At 34.7% G+C, this 17261-nt stretch overlaps 2 protein-coding genes across 12 annotated transcripts in view; both read left to right on the top strand.

Moving 5' to 3' along the window:
* DIAPH2 (diaphanous related formin 2) overlaps positions 1-17261 on the top strand; it is a 939022-nt gene that overhangs the window by 158989 nt on the left and 762772 nt on the right. For all 11 annotated transcript variants that reach the window (XM_039859137.1, XM_039859172.1, XM_039859127.1 and 8 more), the window contains one exon: positions 8713-8852. In XM_039859137.1, coding sequence (XP_039715071.1) covers positions 8713-8852 — 140 coding nt within the window. The remainder of the gene's footprint in view (positions 1-8712; positions 8853-17261) is intronic.
* Positions 8862-11989, top strand: RPA4 (replication protein A4). The gene is given in 2 exon segments (XM_039859196.1): positions 8862-11119; positions 11122-11989. Coding segments are annotated over 2 exon segments (726 nt in total). The 5' UTR covers positions 8862-10834; the 3' UTR covers positions 11563-11989.

The following is a 17261-nucleotide window of genomic DNA, read 5'->3' as shown; positions in this document are numbered from 1 at the left end:
GGTAGATGGGGTAAAAGGGATCAAATATGTGGTGACAGAAAGAAATCTATCTATAGGTGGTAAATATTATCTTAAGAAATGAAACTGCAGAATTTTAAAATTACCTTATGCAGCTCAGAGGCCATTAAGAATGTATTTGAGTATCCTAGTTTGAGCAACATTAGCCCTCACCTCCAGATTTATTGATCTACTAGCAAGTCACCAAAGATGATGCCTCAATGTTTATTGTGCCTTCTGACAAAAAGAACCTTGTCTGCTTTGATGACTGTGTCCTTACCTTTTACACCTTGCTTTGACCTTCTTTCCCCAAATAGGATCAGACCATCTATCCTTTAAATTCCCATACCTCCCCTTATATACTTCTGTTATAGCACTTACCACATTGTTAATAACAGTCTGCTTTTGTCCCTCATTCCCACCCCAAAGAGTAAGCTCTTTGATGACAAGGGTATGTCCTGACTTATCTCTGTATTCCCAGTTCCTAGAACCTCATGGGAACTCAATAAATGTTGAGTGGGAATATTCTAATAGGAAAGGGACACCATATGCACAATAAGAGATAGATGCCTTGTCTCTTTGCAGTATTTTGTGAAAAAAAAAAGTGGAAACCTGTCTAATCTATGAGTGTGCAGAGAATATGGCCATTAAAATTTTATACTCGAAAAAAGAAAAGCTCCGGCTTTAGTATATGAATAGTAGCATATTCTGAATCATAGGTTCAAAAGGGCAGGACCTTTGAGATCATCTAGCTCAGTGGACTTAAAACTTTATTCAACATCAAAGCATCTTTTCCATAAGAAACCATATGTGGAATAGGAATATATAAAACAGATAGACATGCAAATGTCTTCCTTACTGAGGGAGGAGAGGATCTGGAGACCCCCTCGATGAGCCATCTTTTTTGCCCATTCCTTCCTCAGCCTCCAAAGGAGCCCTGAAAACACCTTAAGGAACTCTCTAGACCTTCAGAATACTATTTGAAAATAATAACCTAATCTACCTAAGATAGAAGTCCTTTACTGAACTCAGAAAGATAAGCAGCCCACCTTAGCACCACCTGAATAACTTGACCAGAAACTAATAATTTCATAACACCAACATTTCTTTCACTAGACAATTTTTAGAGAAATTATTCATTTAATGATGAAATAATATATAATGGCAGCAGACATTGAGTGTTTACATTATTTACCAGGCATTTTATTTTCCCTGGAATCTTATTTCATCCTTACAACCCTGAGAATACTTTATTATTCCATTTTTTCACATAAGTAACCTGAGGTCTAGTAGGTCAAGTGAAAACTTGACTAAATTCACACAGCCGTTGAGAGTTAAGGAATATTTCTGAAATTTTTTGTCCACTTTTCCTCTTTTTGTTATAATCCTACATTGGGAACAAATTGTGTCTCCTTGAAGATAGTTTTGTACTGTCTTCAGAAAAGAACTATTTTAAGTTCCTGCCTCTTTCTGAAAATTATTTGCTAGTTATAGTCTCAGATAAGTCATGACTTCTCCATTGTTCAATTTTCACAACTTCAAAAGAGAAAAATAGTTTTAGTAATATCTTCCCCTGTTAGTTAGATTCAAATAAAGGGGTGTATAGGAAAAGTTGTGAAAGGTATTTGTGCAATAGAGATGTAAGGCATTTTTAATATCTAAATCTATGACTCTCATTCAGTGCTAAAGACACTCATCCATTTATTTACATGTCAATTAATCACAGATCTTTTACTTTTTCCTTGTTTTCCTATCCTTTGGATATTTTACTGTTGATAAACTATTGAGATAGGTAGGCAAGGAATTGAATAAAATTCAGTGTGTTCATTTTGACTGATAGCACTTATTAAAATGTTTAGAAGGCTAGGGGTTTGAAAATAATGGGATAATTTTTTGTTTTGTGGAAGGAATTTTGCTTTATTTCATTTACAATTCATAGCTTCATTACCTGCTTAAAACGTAATTTCTATCTAGGCTGTAGGAAAAGTTTATAATCTACAAAAGTATTATTAAACTGGCTTTGTTACAGGGTCTAAAGTTACTCTTAGAATTGGATCTTAGAAATGGTAAAGCAGGGAAAGAAAACATTACATCGAAATGTTTTTATTGTCTTTGCCCAACATAACAAATCCTGAAAAGTTTTCACTATTGTTCTTATGTTTCAATGGTACATGAATAAATTGGGTATGCCAGATATTTTGGTTATCTTATTGGACATTATCATCGATCAAATTCTGCCCATTTTCTTAAGTAGTTATTTGCATAGATGAGACTTCCCTATTTAAAATGATAGCATGTTGTTTCTCCCTTCCTAGGGCAGTGAATAAAATAAATGTAGTGTGATTATAAAATAGCAGAAACAGGTTACCGTAAGGGTCCTTAACTTGTTTTGTGCCATGAGACTGTTTGGCAGTGAACCTATTGGCACCTTTTCAGAATCATGTTTTTAAATGTAAAACATAAAATACATAGGTTTAAAAATAAAGTCAGTTATATTAAAATCTACTTATTAAATTATTTTTAAAAAGTATGACACATTCCAGAGAAATAGAAACTTATGTTCACACAAAAACATGTGTACAGTGTTTGTAATAGTTTTATTCATAAAGTACAAAAATGGGAAAAAAACCTAAATGTCCTCAATGGGTGACTGGTTAAAAAATTGTAGTATATCCATATCATGGAATGCCACGCAGCAATTAACAGGAACAAACTAGTGATATGTGCAATAACATGTATGAGTCATAAATAACATTTATGCTGAATGAAAAAAAGCCGTGCCAAAGGGTTACTACTGCATGATTTCCAGCATATGACATCCTTGAAAAGACAAAATTTATAGAAATGTAGAATAGATTAGTGGTTGCCAGGGATGGAAGGTTGTGAGAGGGATTTGAGTGTGGTTATGACAGGGCAACATGAGAGATCTTTGCAGCAATGGAACTATTCTGTATCTTGATTTTGGTGGTTGGTTACATGAATCTACATGTGATCAAACTGCAGAGAACTAAATACACACCCCCCACACACATAGGCAAACGAGTGCAAGTAAAACTAAGGAACTCTGAATAAAACAGGTGGGATTTCTCACTGTCAGTATCTCAGTTATGATATTGTAATATAGTTTTGTAAGATGTTACCATGTTACCAGGGAAACAAAGGATTTCTCTGCATTTTTCTTACAACTGCATGTGTATTTGCAATGATCCCAAAATAGAAAGTTTAATTAAAAATCGAGACATAGTAATATGCTTCTTTACAATATTTGTTAAATAACAAGACAAAGTGGCAGCCTCTATATATAACTAGGGTAATTTTGAAGAAATGGTGAGCAGAAGTGACATTTTGAAAAACTAACACAAACGTGGTGTATGTGGTGTGATAGGATAATATCTGTGACTTCTGTGCGTCACAGTAACCAAGTTGAAGGTGCATCTTATACTGTGATCTGTTGTCTACGTTCATAATTGAAATAGATGCTGAATTCAAGTTAGCGGTTACTGAAAACAAAGATGTTAGTTTTCCCCTTCCAAGTTTATCTATTCCCTGAATTGGAACCCGGGGTTAAGAATCCCTGGGTTACTTTCTATCTGTTTACATTTCATTATCTAATATATCTCAAGGGCATTTGTCAAATCAAATATAAACATAATGCTTAAGCTTTCTTTTATCAAGTACTGAGGGTGATGATAAGGACTCATAAAAAATGCTAGTAGTCACACTGTAGTTTTCAAGATTTATTTGGTTTTATTCACCTATATACACACCGTCCACCATAATTGCTAAGTACTAGTTTTAAAAGGCAAGTATGGATAGACCACACATTTATTGTGTTTGATATGAAAGAGAAACATGTCAGACTGATTGCTTATTATACAGATTGACTAATTTTGAATATCATTAAATATTTTAATTAGCTTTCTTAGCAAATCATTTAATAGTGGTTTAGCTTTTGGTTATTGATGTGTCTGAGAGTGTCTAGATCAAATGAGGTTGTTTTACAAGAATGTTTTACGAGAAGTGAAGTTCAGTGTTTTGGGGTCAACATTCTACTTATTAAAATATCATTACCCTTTTGTCTCAGTTATTGTTAAAATTAAAAGTTATTGTGTTTAATTGAGTAATTATTTGATATTATTATGAAGTATTTTCCTCCATACTTTATAAATTAAGTGTGTTTCACAACAAGAAATAATAGGGCCACAGAATTTAAATGCATGTTTAGAGTTTCTTTGTGCACTTGGCATTGCTAGCATAACATGTGCTCAAAGAATAATTTAAGTATTTGTTCTGTGATGGTTTTAGAGTCTATAATTTGAGGGTGAAATGCTTAATCTGATATTTGATATACAGAGGCTTCAATAAGTATACTATAAATGATTTCTCATGGAAAATCTTATACCTTTCTTTAAACATTTTAGCTAATCATATTTAAATAAACTTAGTCAAATCCTTTTTGAATAAATGGTATGTATAATCTGAAGAATTATGATGCATCTACATTACTGTAAAAAAGCTTTTTTTTTTCTGTTCTAGAAGTTAAGATATGTTCTCTTATTTTACATATTACTTTCAGCCTCTGAAAAGGTGTTAAAAATGTGTCCTAAAATGGGAAATGACACTATATGGAGTTATCTCAGGGTGATAATTTTCTGTGTAGGTTTTTATTTTACAGACTGTGAACAGATAATACGTAGTATCTTTTATGGTACATTTTTTCATGCAAGTTAAAGAATTTTCACTGCAAATTGCATATGTAATTATTTGAAATCTTGTCGTAATACATTTGTTTTAATATATATTTTGTATTTTTGGATAAATGAATTATTTTAATAATCTCCCTTTATGAGATGTTTTTTTTTTTCTAACTGGAGAGGAGCCCTCTAAAGTTTAGCATTCAGAATAGCATAGCCCACCAAATGTATTGCTATTAGAATAAATAGGTAGATTGACTTGGATCAGGCACTTGTTTTGTGTATCCTTTTCCTATGGGAACTCAAGGAACTGATGATAAGGAAAATGGCTTTTTGATTTCCTATGCTTTTAAAGTTTAAGGAGCCTCTCAACAATACTGTGAACCTTTGTAGATATAATTCCAAATTTGTTAGTCTCCGACATTGCTTTTTCAGAGAACTGCAATGATAGATAAGAAATTCACTTGATTAAAGTAGCCAAAGAAACCTGATTATATTAGGGTTTCAGATCATGATCAATCTTAGTAACAATGTAACTGTTTCACAACAATAATATTGTCCTTCCTATTTGAAGATGACACCACTGATAGTAATTGCTATTTGTCTGCATGCTGTAGTTTAAAAGATCTGTTTACAATCAATATGTTCTTCCTAGTGTCTGCTGCCAAATACCTTTACAGCTTAGAACTATGAAGCTTTTCCTCGAATTATAAGTAAATCTGTATTTACATTAAAGAATGACAGAGCGTGCTCAGACATAAAATCGGAAGTGAAGTGGTATCTCTACTGCAAAAACTTAAAATGCTCCTTTTAGAATACTGCTTATCTGGTTTTGATATTAACATTTTATATCAGGGTAGGAGATGTGATTATTAAACTGACCCGAAGTATCTTTTGGTTCTTTGTGTAGTGTCTTAGAATAATACAAGCATAGTCACACTGACAAGTGTCTCCGTCCTAATGATTTTCAAACTAAGGAATGGCTTCAAATTAGGAAAGCTTTTTGTTCACCCAGCTTTGGAGTAGCATGATGTATGCTAATTGCTAACTTCATCTGCATTATTTTTTAAAGATCAAATGGGCACAGTGGTAATTTTCATTAATCTCATACAGAGCAGCTAATTAAAATGTCGATTATTATCCATCCATTATCTAGTTGTTTCCTTTGTTCAGTATCAGAACAGGATGTTAAGAATAAGCCATTCTTGTATTACAGCCTTATTATATACAGTGAGAATTAGTTTAATCTATTGCACTGTTTTGTTTTTTGGTGATTTTTAAAATATTATTTTGTACCATATTGATTATGCTGAAGCTACTTTGACATTTTGTTATAGAGACTTTGGAACTAAACACTTGTTGCTTTAATTTTTTTATTCAATATTGGGAAAAAGTGACATATAGTGGGGGAAAAAGAAGTAACCTGAGGACTAGAACATTAGTGTTTTATTCTCACAACCTCACTAATGATGTGAACTTGGGCAATCACCTCGATTTTCTGTTTCTGTAATGAGGATAATAGAAGAGCTGATCTTTAAGGGCCAGTCTAGTCTTTACATGCTATCATGTTTCATAATTTTCAAATATGAACTTAGTCCTTCTAAACTTGATAAAAGGCATTTATTATGTAAGGCTATATATTTTCTGTCCTGCTCCATTAGCTCGTTTATTTCCACTCGTTATAACCACAGAGTATCCTAAATTACATAATTTAAATTTTTTTCTAAGATTTGGGGGAGGGGTGAGTCCCAAGGTGGTGGGCTGGCCCAAATGTTCATAAAGAGTGTTTCAGCCATGACCACACTCTAGCCTAATTTGTTTGAATTTAGAAAATGGGACTCAAGAAGAAGAGAACTAACATGTAATTTGTTTGAATTTAGAAAATGGGACTCAAGAAGAAGAGAACTAACATTTTCTGAGAAGCTTACTCTGTGAGACAACACATACGAAAATGCCTGTGTTAGGCACTTTATATGCATTGTCTTAATCCTGATAATAAACACGTGGGGTGCGTGTTTATTATCCCTTTATCATAGATGAACAAATAGGTTTATAGAGATTAGTTCAATAGCCTGCTCCAAGATTACCTGGAAGGTAAGTGAGGGGGCCATGATTCAAACCCAGTGGCAGTTTGAGCTGTCCCCAGCATGCTGTCATGCACTGTCTCAATTTACCTGTTCTATACTAGCATTTCTGAACATATTGCAATGGAACGTCTCAGAACTGTCATATTTTGAAGTGAAAGGAATTTGGAAGCTTCAGCATGTTGAAACTCATTAGTCATTCATCCATTTTTTATCCTCCAGCCATTCAAGAAATATGTATTGAGTACTTACTGTGTGCTAAGAACAGTATTAAGATCTGGAGATACAGTGGTGAACAGGGTAGGTGAGATTCCTGCCTCATAGAGCTTATGTTTTAATGAGGAAGACCCAGTAAACAAAGCGCTAAACTTATATAAAGCTAATACTATAAGTGAGGATTCAAATGGTGTTGTGATGATAATTGGTGTGGAGGGGAGAAGACTGTTGGGCTGAAACTTAAATGATGAGAGCCATCAATGGCGAGGTCAGGGGTCAAAGTCTTCTAGGAAGAGAAAACAGCAAATACAAAGGTCATTCTACAGGAATAAGCTTTATATACAAGCCTCCGGGGGAGGCTCAGTAGGGCCTTGTTATCCATTAATTAAGAAAAAATGTTTGAGGATCATATGAAAGTGGTATGTGGCAGTAAACGTGCCCAATTTTATGCTGTAAATGTTTCTTTTTCTGATGATTTTTCTTCTTCTTCTTCTTCTTCTTCTTCTTCTTCTTCTTCTTCTTCTTCTTCTTCTTCTTCTTCTTCTTCTTCTTCTTCTTCTTCTTCTTCTCCTCCTCCTCCTCCTCCTCCCTCCTCCTCCTCCTCCTCCTCCTCCCTCCTCCCCTCCTCCTCCTCCCTCCTCCTCCTCTCCTCCTCCTCCTCCTCCTCCCTTCCTTTCTCCTCCTCCTCCTCCCTTCCTTTCTCCTCCTCACTTCCTGTATCCTCTAATGATGACTTCTACCAAATGGGAAAAAAAAATTGCCTTCCTTATTGTAGCTAAGGTACTTAGCAGAAACCGAATGTAATTTGTTTGAATTTAGAAAATGGGACTCAAGCTAGAGTTTTGATTCAGTGAGATATGTCTGTAATATAGGAAAGGGGCAGTTATGATTATGTGTGTCTAGAATGTGAAACTTTGAGTTATTAATACAATGAATGTATTGATGTTTTCCTCCCAGCCTTTATCCCAAACTACTTACATAGTTATAACAAAGTGATGAAGCTAAAGAGCTGTGATGAGATGAGTTCTAGAAATAACCCCACGTATATTGGAAATTAAGCTAAAAACTAGTCACTATCAGATAAATGCATTTAATGACTTTTTAAAGATTAACCTACAACACGAGAGTAACAAAGTTAGAAAATAATAGTTGATAATTGGTGAATCTTTTAGACTAATTGTTTAAACTAACATGCTATTTGGAGACTATGTTGTTTTACATTTTAATAACTGTTTTCACTTGTTTTTTGATAGGATGAAACTCTGATATATTTCAGTAGATTTGGGTAATGTTTTATAGTAAATTTTGTTCACTGTGTTTTGGGGAATAGAACATAAATAGCTAGGAAAATTAATAAGATGATTTATAAATGTTTATCCTGTGGGTTAAGGAGGACCAGCAAATGTTAATCCTAATGCCTGGATTGTAAATTTAAGCATTCCTGTCAGTGATACTTTTTGCAACTCAAGCCCATATTCTATTCAGGTCATGAGCACCAGCAGTGTAATTTTCTTTTAAATGAGGCTGAGGGGAATGTTGAGATATATACAACATGATTTTACCACATCAATTCTATGACCACACATTTTTAAGTGCCTGGCACTCTGCACACATTTTTAAATACTAAAATATTTGCACAGTTTATGCATTATTTTATCTTAAAAGTGTGTTTTTTCTTAAACCTGTTGTCTTAAATGATATCTTTTTTTTTTTTAATATAGGGAGGGCTGAGAAACAGCAAACATGAATGCACCCTGTCTTCCCAAGAATATGTTCATGAATTACGATCTGGTATTTCAGATGAGAAACTTCTTAACTGCCTAGAATCCCTGAGGGTTTCTTTAACCAGCAATCCTGTCAGGTACGTGATTCTTATAGTTTTGGTATAATTCATACAACCTGTACTGTATATAATTGTTGGGAATATAATCAGTCACGTCATTTGAACCTCAGGATTTTATGATGAGAAGGCTGATGTTAGCTAATAAAGCAGTCTGATTATGAGGTTGTAAACATTTAAGAAATATAGTTAATCTGATCTCTAATAATGTGCAGTTTTAAAAACACAAATATTACTTGGATGTCAATTCCTTTTTGATTATATAAACATGGATCCAGACATTAATTATGCATATTTACATGGAAATCTGTGTACTCATATAATGATTACATATTTATTTGTAAAACAAATTCAGTATATTGGTTCTATGATAGTATTTCTTTTTAACCTGAGAAATAAATATAATTTTACATTCTTCTACAAGTTTTAGTGATATTACTCATACATTTCTATAATTTGGAATAGCACAATGAAATTATTTTAACCAATAAAAACAAGAGAGGAAGTATTAATAAATTCTTCAAAACTCTATACATTTAGGCTATTACCAAGCTACAAAGGATTTTTAAGAAGTTCCTTACCAATGATGTATTCCAATAACTGATGTTCCTTTATTAACAATAAAAAAGCCTTGAAATTAATTACACCCAAAATGTTTTTATAAATAAAATAAGTTTTCAGTATAATATGAAAGTATTTTCGAATCTGCTTACACAATTGGTAGGTCTTAAATTCAGAAATTAATGGTAAGAGTATATAGAAACCGTATTTTAATTTTATTTATGTTTTTCCTAATATGTAATGGGGCCACATCTTGTACTTCTCTGACCTATCCACAGAGCCTTTAAAATAATTTAGAGCTCTGACATTCCATTTAGATTTATGCACAAATTGAAATATATCATATTACAATTGACCTTTGAACAACACAAGGATTAGGGGCGATGATTGCCAGCTAAGTCAAAAATGGGTAGCATTGATTCCCAGCTACCAACTGACCCCTGAACAATGCAGGTCTGAACTATGTAGTATAAGTGGACCCTCATTCGATGGTCAACTATTATTTATTTTTACCTGTAGTGCAGTTGGCAGAATAACTGGAAAACTGTAATTCTACAATAAAAAATAAATAAAAAGGCAGTGGTAAGATGTAATTTACCTTTCAATGTGATAATCGTTCAAAGGTGGCCATCTTGCTGTTTCTTCCAGAATGCTTCTGGTTTTAATGATTTGAACAAAGATGTGAGTTCTTTGAGAACAGTAACCATGGTGGTGGTTCCTCCTGTCCCCCACCTTCCAATCCCCTCGATGTAACCCCAACCCTGTCGCCCTCACCACCTTATCCCCTTGCCTCTGGCTCCCCCTACTCCCACAGCACTCTGCCATAGTTCAGGTACGTGTTCAAAAATTTCTGTTGAAATGTTGATTGAACAAATGAATAAATTGATATTTAATAAGTGATTATAGTAGGAGTATGCTTCTGGTTTTAATGATTTGAACAAGGAAGTGAGTTCCTTCAGAATAGTAACCATGGTGGTACTTCTCCACTTGTCCCCTCTGCCTTCCCATCCCCCCATCTCACCTGACCTCTCCCCATCTACAGCATTTTATCATAGTTCATTTATGTGTTCTGAAATTTCTCTTGAATGGTTAGTTTATTGAATGAGTGAATAAATTGATCTTTTTAAGAAGGACTATAGAAAAAGTTGTGACATTTAGGCATAATGAGGTGGGGGGTGAACCTAGCAAAAATACATTTCTATAAGATGGCGGAGAGGCATGAAATTGCACACGGGACTTTAAAAATGTAGCCTAGCATGTATCAGATTGGCTGAAGCCAGCTGCAGTCTGGTAGCTGATTGATTCCACAAGTGTTGTAAGGCTGCTGGTGTCATCACAGGTCATGCATTGGTTGGTAGCCCTCAAAGAGGTCAGTGCTCGCCTGAGGTACTCGCTGACTAGTGCCAAATCCTACTGCTTCATACACCTGAACTGATGTTAAGATGAGTAAAAATGGGTTTTCTCCGGGTGGTGCAGCTCCCGCTCTGAGGACTCCAAGATCCAGAGCTTGAATCCATGACATTATACCTTCTGTAAACCAGCTGCTCATGGCCGCTGTGGTCGACAATGTTTTCAAGGTTAGAGGAATAGAGGTTTCCCAGGTCTCAATTGTAGGGATCATCAGGAAGGTGGAGAGAGCCACATACTACATTCTTTACAAGATTGATGATATGACTGCCAAGCCTATCCATGCCTGCCACTTTCTCAGTAGAGATTAAACAAAGCAGGGGCGACTCCCTGTCCAATGGGAGTGTATGCCAAAGGGTTCGGTATCCTCAGAGGTTCTGCGGAGGTGAGGAGCCTTGAGGTATTGAAGATTCGTGTTCTGGAACACATGAACGAGTTCACCTCACATATTCTGGAAACAGTCGATGCGCACATGATACTGGATAAAGCCCTCCAAGAGGCCTCTGGGGAAAGTGCACCCGTTGCTCCATCTAAAGTGGATAAGGCTCCAGAGGACGGCGAGTCTCACCTGAACTTCAACTGGAAGGAGGTGCTGCGTTTGATTCATGAGTGTCCTCACCATGAAGGCAAGAGCATCCACTAGCTCCAGACCAAGCTTCGCAGCCTGAGTGCCAAGGCCATCAAGGAAGCCATTGATTTTCTGATGGTTGAGGGCCACATCTACCCCACTATGGATGTGGAGCATTTTAAACCTGCTGATTGAAGTGGCGAGAAGATTTTTCATTTTCCAAAGACCCTAGCCTCCAGCCGTGAAGTGTGTTTGAACTGTTGACTTAGGAAGTAGATTTTTCTCAACAAAAGATCTCAACTGGCATCCTTTGGAACCTTACTGCTTTTCCAACTGCTTTGAACTTTTCTGTTTTACTACCTATTTGAAGCTCAGAGGGAGATCACCATGGATAAATTGATTGGACTTTTTGTAGGATTTACCAGCAAGCAAATGAAAACTCTTTTGATCAGATGAATTTAGGGGAGAAAAGGTACAGGAAAAAGTTGAAAATTATTATTTAGTGCATGGGAGCTTCTTCTTTCTGAAATATCTATGTATAAGGAGAAAATAGATGGAGTCACAGAGCCAGTGAAGAGACAAATTTTTTTTTCTATTGTTTTTACATTAGGCTTATTTTCTAGGGTTTTTTTTTTGTTGTTGTTGTTGTTGTTCTTTTTTTGTTTTTTTCTTTAAGTGAGGCAACCCTTGGTTGACTTCACAGATTGAAAGGACCTTGTCAGTTTACAATTCCTTATTTTCTATTTTTTATGCCTACAGCACCTGGTCTTCCTAGGTGTTCTCCCATCCAAATACTAACCAGCTCTGACCCTTCTTAGCTTCCAAGATCAGACAGGATCTGTCTTGTTCAGGGTGGCATGGCCATAGCTTATTTTCTAGGTTTAGATTTAGCTTATTATAGTCATTGTTATCTCTTGCTAAATATCGTAATTGATCAAATACACTAAAGATAGCAATTTGTGAGTGCAAATGCTCAGTTCTAGTGTTTATTGAACATTTTGCTCTTACTACCATAGGCTTATGTTTTTTTAAAAAAAAAATAAGATTGTAGTATGTTTAAATAATGGTCATCTTTGAATTCTTTTTTCTTAAAATGTGATTATTTAATGAATATTTCAAATAAGGTGTTGGTGATATGTGGGTTAAATTACAATCTCTTATAGTTGCATGGTGATGCCAGACTTTCTGTAAGTTTGATGTTCCGAAGTATTATCTATAGTCCTAAGTGCTTTTTTATGTATAACAAGATTTTATTCTTATATATTAAGCAAAGAAATAAAAAGTAACTGGAAATATTAAGCTTAGTAAATTTAATTGAAATTTATTTGAGTGTTTTGTTAAAATACTTTTGCAAAATTCTTAATTCTTGTGTGATTTTTTCCCCTAAATACACTTGAAAAAGCCTTCTGTTTTGTTTTTGAGTAATAATAACTTTAATTATCAAGAATATTTTTTATCTTTTCTCTATAAAACCAATAACATGTTATATCCTAGTTGTAATTATACATTTCAGTAGAAATCATATTAATTATATGAGACTTTTAAAAAATTGAATAATGTAAGCACTTAGTTATATGTAATAAAGGTGGTATCTGTCAAGTTACTACTTTTTATTAGAGGAAAAATATATAGTCATTCAGACAGGTAGAAGAATAAAGCATCACCTATCTTAATTGGCTCACACAAAGAAGGTGCAAAAACAGAGAAAAATCCCTTAGATACATTATTGCCAGTAATACATACTGTCAGGAAAACTGTCAGAATATGGCCTCTTATCTTCAGCCCTTACAAAAAACTTATCACCAATTTTTACTTAAGCATTTTGAGGCATAAACTTAACTTTCTTCCTCTCAAAAGCAAAGAAATCATAAACAGCACTCTGAAAGCCATAAATGATTAACATACTATAAACCTGTTTGATAATCTTTGTTGAAAAAGGTTGCCTGCCCTGGGGAAAATCATATAGGGGGAGAAGCAATGAGTGACATATTTCTTCCTCAGAATCTGAGTGCAGGAAAAAATAGTCTAGGAGATATAATATTCTTTTGTGATACCACTCATACAAATGCAGGAACCCTGAGAATAAAATTTGATATTTTTTTGTGACTTTACAGTCACTGTTCTAATAAACGATCCAGTTTTTCAACTGGCCATTGGCCGGATAGCCACTTTTTACCCTGCTCTATAAATAGTCCTCCAGAACTGGGAAAACAGCAACCAAAAAAAGCCATTTTTGTCTGCCTTTATGTCTGGTAACTAATATTGTGATAAGTATATTAGGCCCAGGACCATCCTCTCTCCCTCCCTCATCCTCTGAAGGGAACTGTGCTTGCTCTGTGTTCCTTGGGGTTCTTTTTATCTTTGTTAATTATCCCAGAACCCTTCTGCTCTTTATTCTTAATGGAATTGTGCTTTAGTGAGATACTGCTGCCCGTAAGGGACTGCAGTGGAAAAATAGTAGGGCTGGCTATAATGTGAGTGGAAATCAGCATTTTTAGGCAGAAAATAATTGCTACATTATCTTATACTGCATATTTGGTGCATGATAGAGATAGAAGAATTTTAAAATTCATTTTAAACCATCCACCTGGTGTGCATACTTCTCTTTCAGTTTTCTTTAGATGGTGAATGACAGCCAGTGCTCCCCATCCTGTCCAGTCCTACCCATATAAGAGCCAAACTTTTGAGGATAAGATACAAATCCTGGGAAAATACTATCAACTATTTTGGGCAAGGACATTTAAGCCTAAGGAACCTGAAGAACATAATTGATAATTATAGTCCACTTGGGGATGTTTTTATATGGCTCGTATGCATATGAAATGTATGCATTTATATTGAAACTGATTCTAAATTAACTGAATGAATAAATTTGAAAATGTTTTCAAAACAAAACTAGGATTATTGTAGTCATAATTGTTAGCAATTGTTTTATTACTTTTATCTACTAAATTTAGATTTAGATTTTGAATATAATCTTAGAAATGTAAATTGTCATATTTTTTCCAGTTTCCACTTTTTATAATGATGAATCAAAAAAGATAACTGCTAAATTATTTTCATTCATTAAACCTTTATTGAAATACCTGCTATATGCATTTTATTTAAGTGTTAATTGTCATTTTAATAAGCTTAAATTCAATTGACTTCTTAAATGGTTATTAAAATAAGTTTAATAATATTAAAATAATAATAGTTAACATTTTCTCATATACATAGTACTTATCTGCTAGGCACTGTTCTAAGACTGTGTCTGTGTGAGTGTGTATCCCGGTGATGCCTAGATTTGTACTTCTAACTCAGACTTCTCTCTTGAAATTCAAACTCTGTCTCCAAATGTCTTCCTACAGACATCTTTAAAACCATTAAAAAGAAATAAGAAACACATATAGCATTTACTGTCCCCAGGAAATGTTCTGAGAAGTTGAAATATACACATACAACTAGGATATCTTTATTATTAGTATTGTTCCCATTTTATAGGTGAGGAAATTGAAGTACGGAAAGTTTAAGTAATTTGCTCCATTTTAACGTTAATGACTAGTAAGTGTCAGAGCTAAGATTCCAACTCAGGCAGTGTGTCTCCAGAGCCTGGGCCCCTAACCACTTCTTGGTGCTACCTCACAATAAGGAACATCTTTCAAAATATCCTCCTTTCACTCTTGTTACATAATAAATATTTTAACATTATTTCTTTTATTAAAATGTACCTGAGTTCAATAAAAAACTATTATGAAATCTGTCAGTAAAAAGTATGAAGGAGAATATTAAAATACCTGTGTATTCATCTACCAGTTTAAGAAACAAAACTTTATTATATAGTTGTAGAGAACTTAGCCATATAATGCAGATTATTTTTAATGATTCTATAATACCTCTTGAGCCTGTATTTTCACTGATTAAAAAATCATCTGAAAATCTACATGTTCTATTAACAAATGCATTTATTTTTTGAAGTATAGTATCTTAAGAATAAATATCATTGCATTGAAAAGTCTCTTATTCCGATGACCATGTGGCTCTGTGTAGTGGAATTTGGGACTCCTTTGTCCTGTCCTTTAGGGATGATATCTCTAGTAATTCAAATGTCATCCATATGATATTTATTTCAATTTACCACTACATGATATATTAAGAAAACATTGTTTTACTATTAAGAGTTAATTTATTTTGTTAATACCTAAAGTTGGAGCAGTTCAATGAATAGCACTTAATATTATGTGGTTTGTTTTTACAGAGCAGAAGGATATCCCATAAAGGATAACAAAAAGAAATTATTCTTGTCCATATGGGGCTTGTCCATGTGGAGCTCACATTCTAATAAAAGTCAGATAATTAAAAAAAAATGTATATATACACACACATACATACATACATATATACATAAAATGTCAGATTGTGATCTGTGCTGGGAAGGAGACGTTGCTATTTTATATCAGGTGATCAATGCAGGCTTCCCTGACTTTAGTGTATTTGAGCAGAGATCTAAAGAAAGGTTGAGAATGAGCTATGTTGTCACTGGAGGAGGAACATTGTTAGGAACAGGAAACAGCAAGAGCCAATACTGTTCCAGGAATGTCAAAGGGGCAAATGTGGCTAGAGGCAGAGAATATAAAGTCTTGGGAACCATTGGAAAGTCTTTGATTTTTACTCTCAGCTGGGGAGCTGTTAGAGGGTTTTGAGTAGAGTAATGGCATGACCTGACCTAGATTTTTAAAGAATAAGTCTGGGTAGAAGAAGGGAGACCATGTTATATATTGCAGAAAGGGAGCTGGAAATCTCACAGGAATTTCAGGGACAGCTGTATAGCTGTGCCTCATGGAGGCCGATGATATGCAAGGTCATTTGACGTCTCAAGGTGGTCCTGGAAATCAACAATTTTTGTCATGAGCTTCCCTCAACTGAGCAGCAGAAATTCATGGCACATCACCCTGACTAGTCCCATTGTCAGCTTTTTTTCCTGGTATTAACCGCGTGGCCTTCTCTGTATTGTCCAAGTGAGGCTCCTAATGGGGTGACTCTGCTCTCTATATGTTTCTGCATGGGCAAAGCAGACCTTTTCATGCCAGGCCACCTCAGTCTGCAGGCGAACTTAAGTGCTTACCACATGACAGTTCAGTGAACTGTCTCTGACTGAATCAATTTTGCCTTTGGTAAGGGAGAGAGTGGCAGGGTGATATGGTCCAGAATTTGTCTACCTAGGACTGTTTCTTCAGAAGATGACTTTGAGGAGTGTTCCCCTAAGAAGGAGATATGAGCTTGTCAGGTACTGATTGTATGGAGATCTGCTAAAGGTCAAGGATTATTTTATTCATCTTGTATATTCAGCATTTAGTGTTATTCCTTGTGGTATTACAAGTTGAGTGAATGAGAAAAAGTAGCACGCTGCTACCACTAAGTACCTCTAGTGTTCCTGTGTGTGTATGTGTGTGTGTGTTGGAAAGAAGAGGAAAAAACAAGGGACACCACCTTTGAGTATCCTCCTGAGAATTCTTTTACCAGTCTAGTAAGCCACCTCCAAGGAGTGGTCTCTCCTTGGACTTTTGTCAGCCATTTGACTCAGGTCTAAAAACCTTTCTTCTGAATAAGGGCCTGCTCTCCTCAACCTACCCTTCAAAAATGAAAAAAAGAAAGAAAGAAAAAAAAACATGCTGAGATTTGTGTCTAGAGCACATGGGTAAATAAGTTCTGGAGGCGCAGTGTATTTTCCCCTTGTGAGAACATTGGCATTATTTCTATAAAAAGCTTTAAAAAGCTCTGCTTGAAATAAACATGTTTAACTTTATCAACCCAGAGTTTCCAAATTGAAAAGAAAACTTTTTTTTTTTTTAATTTCTTGGAAATGCTTATACCCATTCCGTAGTCTGAACCACAGCTTCTATTTCCATCAGTTT

Source organism: Pteropus medius, unplaced genomic scaffold, assembly GCF_902729225.1.
Source record: "Pteropus medius unplaced genomic scaffold, Ma_sr-lr_union100, whole genome shotgun sequence".
Lineage (NCBI taxonomy): Eukaryota > Metazoa > Chordata > Mammalia > Chiroptera > Pteropodidae > Pteropus > Pteropus medius.
This window is presented reverse-complemented; position numbering and strand designations above follow the sequence as displayed.